An 8,827-nucleotide genomic window follows, 5' to 3' on the forward strand; every position below is an offset into this window, starting at 1 on the left:
GAAGAAAAAGCTGTGCTTAGTCGAGAACTGGTTTTGTTTCTCAACAGGAGGGATTTTTCAAGACATACTCGACCCCAACAGTATTCGCGTAGCCCAGAAACAGAGGAAAACACGGGGGAATTGGGGACTAGCAATCAATAGGTAACAGATAAAGCAACGAGACGTAGAGGAGCGGAGAGGTGGAATAGGGCGAAGGTGCTGAAGAGACGTCGTTATCCTCGCTGTTGTTGTCGGTGTTTTTTTTTTTTTTCTTGTTACGGGGATTTGGCGGCGAGCGAGCCTTGATGAGTCAGCGCGAGCTCCAGGTATCGTACGGTACGGTTAAAAACGATGTTATAATACGCGGGAGCCCATCGATTTTGTCATGTCACTTGTTTCATGCGTGACGATACCGTTCCAAACCTGGCGCCTCGCCCCTCCTCATCTCTGCCTCTTGTGTCACCTTCGTCTGCTTCTTCTTCGCCTCTGCATCGCGCCCCGGAACGCTTGGTGTTCCAATGGGTCCTCGGTCCTCGGGGTGTCTGCAATTACTCTCACGGGCTCATGTTGGGCTTGTTTCCTTCTGGTTTCTGTATTTGCTTTCCCGTTCACACCTTTCGTCGTATGTCATAAGTTACTAGTTGGAGGGACATTCGAGCTACATCTTACCTCCCTGCCAATCAGATTAACTCCCCTCGACTGGATATATCCATCTCCGTCTTCGTCGACATTCCTTTCTTCGTTGGCGACTGACCTATCTTGTGTCCCTCCTGGCTGCTGTGTCCAAGGGGATATAATGTCGTCCGGTTCTGGCCAGTCTTCTGTCCCCTCAAAAGCAATCAACATCCCTAGTCAGCCGTCCCAGTCGTTCCAGATTGCCTCATATCCGGGCATTGAAACCGCTTCTCAACGGAGAACCCAGGCGTTCTTGGGTGCTGGGTCGTCATCCAAGAACTTGTCGTCTCCAAGGAACCATCAGACAAGGAAGAACCAGCATAAACGGCACCGTCGTCCTCGCTTGGATGACGAGGATGTCTTTGCAGAATCCGTATGTTTTCGTCCCGTTGTGTTAATGTCACCTCTAGTATATTACTCTCTCTGGTTCCCTAGTCTCATAATTTGAGTGATAACAGGCTGCGATGAAGTCCACAATGAGCCGGAAGGGGCAGACCTCCATCACACATTTGATGAACTTTTCTCTTCCCCCTCGGCCCCAACAAAATCTCAATGGATATTCTCGTGGTCCAAGGCGCAACAACGCATGGGGTCCGCGTTCTGGTTATCACGCCGTTGACAAAGCCAGGTAATTACCATATCTATCTATTTCTCTGCTAGATATCAAGTGGACTTTTGCTGACAGCAAGTAGATATGTTCATGCGAATTATCGATTCATCGTCAATCCAAAGAACAGCTACCATGCCCAAGCCTCGAACGCTGACGTCCACCTTGATTGGAATTCGGTCCTACAAGTTTTAGTCTCGACTGACACTCAAGCGACCAGCTGCCCGATCTGCCTCTCGACCCCCATCGCTCCCCGTATGGCTAAATGCGGACACGTCTTTTGCCTTCCATGCATTATCCGGTACATGCACTCGACGGATGAGTCGAGCCCTCTTCCGGAGAAAAAGGCTCGTTGGAAGAAATGCCCAATTTGTTGGGATACCGTCTATATATCGGATATACGGCCTGTTGGGTGGTATAGGGGTCAAACAGATACACCTACTGAGGGTGGGGACGTTGTGCTTAGATTGGTTATGCGACACCCCAGAAGCACCCTTGCCCTTCCACGGGATGGTGTGGAAAAAACGCTTGGTCTGGACGACGATATTCCTTGGTATCATGTGGCAGAGGTACCTGACTATGCGCGGATAATGAAAGGGGGCGAGGATTACATGATTTCCCAATACGATAATGAAATCCAAGACCTGTTACGGCAGGCGCAGGAAGATGAATTGCTTTTCGGCGATGATAGCACTTGGACCCGGAAAGCTGTCGCGGCAATAAGAGAGGCGAAGGAAAAAGTGAAGGATATTGGGAATCCGCCAATTCCACCCCGTCAACCTCCTGAGCGTCGTCCCACTAGAATCCCTATCAAGTTCGAGCAACCGCCGGATGGTGTTCCAGAGATGTATAAAATCCGGCATGCTACAAAACCCGGACAGACCTTACCCAACAATGTACATACTCCGTCGAATCCCCCAACTACCGCGCGAAATACTTTCCCCAATCATGACCAATTGGACGATGTTTCGGTAGCTATATCGAAACTCGAGGTTAATCAAACCCTAGAAATGCAAAACCAGAGGACGCATAGCAATCTTAGTGCACAGTCTAAAACTGCAGGAAAAGCTAGAGATGCCAGTGGCGCTCCACATCCTCCTGATCATCCTTTCTACTTTTATCAAGCACTTCCCCACTTTTATCTTTCCTCATTAGATATCCGCATCCTCAAGGCTGCATTTGGGGACTACTCCCAATTCCCTTCAACCATCCTTCCGCGTATTGAACGTATATCAACAGGACACATTGTGGACGAGGATCTGCGGAAACGTACGAAATATCTCGGCCACCTCCCTTACGGCTGCGAAGTCAGCTTTCTCGAGTGCGACTGGAGAGACTTGGTTGGTTCAGACGTCCTCCAGCAATTTAGTGGCGATATCGAGCGACGACGAAAACGAAACCGAGAAAAAGCGGCACAGGAGGAAAAGGAACGCATTCGTGCCGAGAAGAATGAAGAAGAACAACGCTGGGCTTCCGCTCGACGGAAGCGGCCGAGTGTATCCGCTGCCGACAGGCCGTTTTCTGAGAATGACTTTCAACCTCTTGGTTTCGAAGCTTCGTCATCAGCGCCCGGCTTCGATCCGACTATGTCATCCGCCTCACCCCCCTGGTCCTCGTCGAGGGGCAGGAATCGACCATCATTTACCGCGTTGGCATCGCCATCCGGAAGTCCGCCTGACTCATCTGCCACTACCACTGCTGGGCCTACGTTGCATCGGACAGTTTGGGGCACGGCAGCTATTGCTCCAACGTCACCGCAGGCTACGTATAGGAACCCCGACCGTGAGCCGAATGATGGGTGGCTACAGGACTGGGAGCGGGAGTTGATGGTCGAGCAAGAGCACAAAATCCTTGCTGCGACGACTAATATCGACAGTAATGGTCCCGGGAATAGTACTAATGCCACCGGTACAGGGACAACAGGCGGGAAGAAGAAGAAAAACAAGAAAATTACACTGATGTCGACGACGGCACGGCGGGCCGCTTGACAACATGGAAATCAAAACGGAAGGTGTAATTTTATTTTACCCTGCTTTTTCAGCCACTCTGCGGTGTCCTCTCTAATCCTGCTCCACTTGAGTTTTTCTTTCTTTCTTTTTTTTTTTTTTCCATTCCTGTAAGCTTTTTCTGTATTTTTGCATAATATGCTTGCATCTATTGGTAGATTCGCTCCCCACGAATGCCCATGTCGTCTTTTTAATAGAATTCTATATACATATATAATTTATTTCTCAACATATCCTAGGAGTACGTTGTGATGGAGACCTCCGTTATTTGAGCTTGAATACAATCCCCACATTCCCCTGTTTTTCATTTGACTACCATCCCCATCCCGCCCCGTCTTTCCCGCAGTTTACCCGATCCCGATGACGAAGCGAATCAAGATAGCTAGCTGGATTGGTTATGTATGAGCCTCGCCCATGAAACGCGTGGCAAGAAGATCGGACAGAGGAGAAAGAAGAAGGGGCACATCACATCGATGTTCTCATGTCTCCTATTTCTCTCAGGAAAGCTCCCGTAACGTTATCAAATGATGATGTGAGATAATTTACATGTTCTGAGCTCTCAAGCACATAACTGTTCTGTTTCTTCTTTTCGCTTCTTTCTCCGCATTTTTATCCGGTAGGTGGCCCTCCCTTTACTGAAGTATTTAATGAAATGCCACTGACCCCCCGCCAAAAGCACATGCACATGCACATGCACATACATATATCGGACGGGGTGGAGCTTCCGTGATTTCTTCCCATAGGCGGAGAACCAGGTTGTCGGCTGTGTATTTATGCGATTCTGACAAGGCAAATGATGTAAGTTTTACGACCATGTACAGCTAACGCTCATGGAAGTTTACGGCTATGATACCACTTGCTTGACTTATTGAAGCTCCTGACTAGATGGAATGGACGGATTGGCCTATATACGGGGATTGATTGATATCCGCCGCCCTGGCGTTGAGTGTGTATATATATGGATATAACATGATCCAAGTGCCTAGTTCTCTCATTGGTATCATATATAATGTTATATACTGTGCCAAATGAAATGAAGCTCCCAGTGGGCGCTCAGTCAATCGTCCAAGAATTTTTGTCCAACTCTTTGCTAATCACGCGTGTTTTCTGGGGGATATTGGGGTATCTCATCTCTGACGTGTAAATTCTGATTTGGGTATTCAAGGATACTCTAGCAACATGGGATCAATGCTGCTTTATCATCGGCCATGGTATCCTCCGATTTCGGTTATTATATGGAGTATATAAAAAGTGATTCAAAGTTCACTTCGGATGATAACCAGGATTGGGATAACGTGAATGCGCACGGGACTTCCTGTTGTACGGCGATGGTATTGAATTACACAGATGTATCCATGGATGTTGATTCCGTATTTTTCCACAATCAACAAATTTGCACAACCGCCATTCTAATTGGTCGATTGAGTGTAAACCTCGTACCGTCGTACCGCAATGTGATTCGCCGGAAATTTGAGCCCCCTTTTCCCTTTCCCGTTGCCGAATTGTCAACCTTCCAACGCTCAATTTCGCTGTTGTAGTTCGCTGTCCTTATTTTCATCTTCTCCGCCTTCTCCTCTTCCTGACGCTGGGCGCCCGTCTCCCACCAGCGCCAATATGACTATCACTCGCTCACAGACGGGGAAAACCCCCAAGTAAGTACGCTGGTGCAATGCGCGTGTTACGGCACAGGCCCTTGCTGCTAAATTCAGGGTCTCCGAACATGATCCCCATCTAGTGCTCCCACTAACATTTGATTGCGCCTAGAAAAATCCAGCGTGATGGCTACGTAGACACCCCAGGGCGTCGTGTCACCAGAAGTCGTTCGTCCATTACTCCCGACTTAAGCGCGGATGCCGAGACCTCAGACATGTCCACCTCTACTTCGTCAAGCCTAATCCTCGAGAACTCAGTGACTACGGGAAGACGTGTTACTGAGAAGAAACAGGATGGCTATGCTGTGGATAACCTCGCCGGTCAGAAAAAGGCCGCCAACGGGACTGCGTCGAAGAATTACAAAATCGATGATTCAGGCCACTTCGAATTTGGCGGGTCTCTGGGCTGTTTATCCATGATGATCGGATTCCCGTTGCTGATGTATTATATGTGGATCGGGGCAACATATTATGAAGGAGGCCTTCCATTGCCCGAAGAAGGACAGACAGCGAAGGAGTTTGGACTCCATCTGCTTAATCTGGCGTATGACGGCGCTTTCCCCAGCGCTAAAGCGTGGATCACATACTGGACTTTTTTCGTCTTTGAGGGACTGTTCTATTTGTACCTTCCTGGCATCTATGTCGATGGTCGGAAACTGGAGCATTTGGGTGGAAAACAATTGCCGTATTATTGCTCCGCATATGCGTCTTTCTACACGACGATTGTAGTCGCCATTGGTCTCCATGTTAGCGGATTGTATAAACTAGATACAGTTATTGATGAATTTGGTCCCTTGATGAGTGTTGCCATCTTGACTGGTTTCATCGTCTCCATCATTGCTTACATCTCTGCTCGAGTTCGTGGTGCCGAGCATCGCATGAGTGGCTACCCCATCTACGACTTCTTTATGGGTGCCGAGCTCAATCCGAGATTATTGGGAATCTTGGATTTCAAGATGTTTTTTGAGGTCCGGCTTCCTTGGTATATTCTATTTCTGATAAGTTTGGGAGCGGCGGCTCGACAGTGGGAGACTTATGGTTATGTTTCTGGCGAGGTTGTGTTCTTGGTGATGGCCCATTATTTATACGCCAATGCATGCTCGAAAGGGGAAGAATGCATCATATCTACCTGGTTTGTAACCGCTTTCCAGCCCTCTCCTAATACAGATTATGCCAGGGGTAGAATAGGAGGTGCGGAGGAGTCGCTAACATATCGCAAATAGGGATATTTATTACGAAAAGTGGGGTTTTATGCTTATCTTCTGGAATCTTGCTGGTGTCCCTCTAAGCTACTGCCATTGCACCATCTATCTTGCCAACCATCATCCGGATACCTACCGCATGAACAGATATGCGCTTTCCGCTTTGTACATCGTCTACCTGTTTGTTTACTGGGTGTGGGACACCACCAACAGCCAGAAGAACCGCTTCCGTCAACAACGTGAGGGTGGTATGATCCTGAGAAAGACCTTCCCCCAATTACCTTGGCAAACTGTCAAGAATCCTCGAACCATCACGTCCAAAGCTGGCCACACGATCTTAGCCGATGGGTGGTGTACGTTAAATCCCAGCTCTGCAGTTATTGTACCTCTACGTAGTTTGGATGTTCCTTGTAGCTAACACATTACTCCTTTTCTTTTTTAGATGGATATGCTCGGAAAATCCATTACACCTGCGATCTTATTTTCGCTCTGAGCTGGGGTTTGGTCACTGGATTTAAAAGCCCCTTCCCTTGGTTCTATCCCGTCTTTTTCGCCGTCATGATCGGTCATCGAGCGTTTCGAGATATTCAACGTTGCAGGGAGAAGTACGGAGAGGCCTGGACCCAGTATGAAAAGGAGGTGCCTTATCTCTTTATTCCTGTAAGTTGTTTCACCCTTTTTTAATTATGGCTACTTCCCTCGAACCATACTAACGAAAACAACCACAGTACGTCATTTAATTGGCATGGATATATGGATCATTAAGAATTCGCGCGAGGGGTATTCGAAATTATAACTCTTCCTGATAAAATTCCTGTTCTTCATTTTTCCCTTTCAATATATCAAATTTTTAAGAGTTTTACCTTTTAATGCCGGGGTTCGGATTTCGGGGTTCTTTTGTCTCTTTTCTTCTTTCTTTTCTCCTTCCCTTTCCTTTTTACTGTTCATATATAATTTTTTTTTTTTTTTTTTTTTTAAAAAAAAATATCACTTGTTTGTTATTGCGAGGGACAATCGGGAAGATAGGTTGACGACCCATAATATCCATTTGTTTGGAACGCAATTGGGTATTCACAAAAGACAGTCGTATCCGCGTTTTTCATAAATTTACTCCTCCGTTTGAACTTCCTGGTCTTCTCGCCATGCTTTCAACTAAACGTCCTATCCCAAATGGTGGAATTTCATCCCGTCCGAAGAGGGAAAAGTAAACATACGCGGGCTACAATCCAGCTACATTCCACATTCGCGAAATCAAACCCCACAGCGAACAAGCAAACTCACTCCCGCTTCCGCCCGTACACGACCCTCACCTTTGTATACAGATGGGACCTCATATCTTTCAAATCGTTCCCCACTGCCCGTAGCAGAACATCGAGCTCCTCTTTACTCCATTCCAGTACTCGTGTAAAGAGCGCAAGCGAATACGACTGCAGCATCTCCTGCACATGGGTTGCCTGATAGCGGCCTAGGTCTTTCATGCGCGCGTCCTTAGGCCAGGGGGACAGGGGAACCTGTTCCATTATTGTTTGTTGTTTGGTTAGTTCAAGATTTCGCGCTCTCGCTCTCGCTCCAACCCACCCCACCCCATTCTCCAGCCTAGATTCATAAAACCGAAAATTTCTTCAGCAAGGGGCATTTCTGCCCCATATATGCATTACTGTTTTTGTTACGTGCGCCACATGTAATCAATAGAACCTTCAACGCACCTTAAACACCACCTCCTCAACATCAACAAACCCAGCCTGCTCCATTCCCTCCTTCCAACCCCCTTCAACGCCCAACTCCTTGCCAAACCGCCGGCTCGCCTCCACGAGCAGCCGCTGCCACTGCATTGCCGTCACCGCACGCTCGTGGGTCCCGTCGTCTGAGAAGAAATTCGCTTCCATGCTTTGCATCTCCAGGTAGCCGCCGGGGGCTACGTGGCGGTAGGCCCGTTCGAAGAGTTTGGAGTAGTTGTGGACCGAGCCAGTGATTTCGCGCGTGTGGATGAAGTCAAACAGGATGGGGCTAGTAGCCTGGGTGGGTACGGAGGTAGTCAAGTTGTCATTATTGTGGATGTCATCGATGCGATTGTCAGCCCGGGGAGAGGGGGGTTTGGGGGCATGTGTGTCGTCTGTGGCAGCCACTATATAGGGCCACTCGGCTTCGAAGTCATCGATTTCAAAGGTACAGTTTAGAGGTATGGAGATGCGTTGGATCGGGCTTAGGTCCGTCCCTATTCTCAGCGTTAGATGGGTTCGTTCTGCCTTCCCACTTCCTCCTTTTTTTCGCTTTGTTTCACCCCTTTTTCTTTCCACGAACCGAGAACTTGCGATTTTTGGTGCTGGCTGCCATGTTAATTAATAAGTTTTAGTTAGGTTTGTGTTCAAGAGCCATTCCTATTTTCCATCTTCCATCTCCCTTTCCTATTTTTCAGTTTCCACCCATCCCTCACCCTCACCTAAACAACATGCAAGTCTCGTTCGACAACTCTTCCAAGAAACATAGATACTCACTCAGCAAATTCAATCGCCCAATTGCCTGTTCCAGTTCCTAAATCGAGCACTCGTCTAGGGTTCGGATCTATTGGGGCGCAGTACAGACGTCGGCTCAAAACACAACGGTATATGAAATGCAGCTAGTTGCCATAATCATAGTTAGTAATTTTGATTACCATCTCAAAGGAAGGATTCTGGCGTGAATTATACATGCAACATACCAAGTCCA

The 8,827-nt window shown here is 47.9% G+C and overlaps 3 protein-coding genes across 3 annotated transcripts in view; 2 read left to right on the forward strand and 1 right to left on the reverse strand.

Annotated features, from left to right (window-relative positions):
- Window positions 1–775: 775 nt before the first annotated feature.
- On the forward strand, window positions 776–3,249 carry HCAG_01377 (conserved hypothetical protein; the record flags this gene model as incomplete). The annotated part of the gene is made up of 3 exons (XM_001544280.1): window positions 776–1,027; window positions 1,113–1,282; window positions 1,347–3,249. The coding sequence occupies 3 exons, from the start codon at window positions 776–778 to the stop codon at window positions 3,247–3,249; spliced, it is 2,325 nt and encodes a 774-aa protein (XP_001544330.1).
- A 1,632-nt stretch (window positions 3,250–4,881) lies between these two features.
- HCAG_01378 (Delta(24(24(1)))-sterol reductase) lies at window positions 4,882–6,861 on the forward strand (the record flags this gene model as incomplete). Its single annotated transcript, XM_001544281.1, has 5 exons — window positions 4,882–4,919; window positions 5,032–6,051; window positions 6,143–6,474; window positions 6,564–6,781; window positions 6,850–6,861. The coding sequence occupies 5 exons, from the start codon at window positions 4,882–4,884 to the stop codon at window positions 6,859–6,861; spliced, it is 1,620 nt and encodes a 539-aa protein (XP_001544331.1).
- Window positions 6,862–7,398: 537 nt separating this feature from the next.
- Window positions 7,399–8,827, reverse strand: part of HCAG_01379 (predicted protein) — a gene marked incomplete at both ends in the record, with an annotated part of 4,033 nt that continues 2,604 nt past the window's right edge. Inside the window, 4 exons of the mRNA XM_001544282.1 lie at window positions 7,399–7,632; window positions 7,828–8,336; window positions 8,423–8,448; window positions 8,617–8,738. Of these exons, the coding sequence (XP_001544332.1) occupies window positions 7,399–7,632; window positions 7,828–8,336; window positions 8,423–8,448; window positions 8,617–8,738 (891 nt within the window). The remainder of the gene's footprint in view (window positions 7,633–7,827; window positions 8,337–8,422; window positions 8,449–8,616; window positions 8,739–8,827) is intronic.

Source organism: Histoplasma capsulatum, genomic scaffold (assembly GCF_000149585.1).
Source record: "Histoplasma capsulatum NAm1 scaffold_1 genomic scaffold, whole genome shotgun sequence".
NCBI classification, from domain to species: Eukaryota; Fungi; Ascomycota; class Eurotiomycetes; order Onygenales; family Ajellomycetaceae; genus Histoplasma; species Histoplasma mississippiense.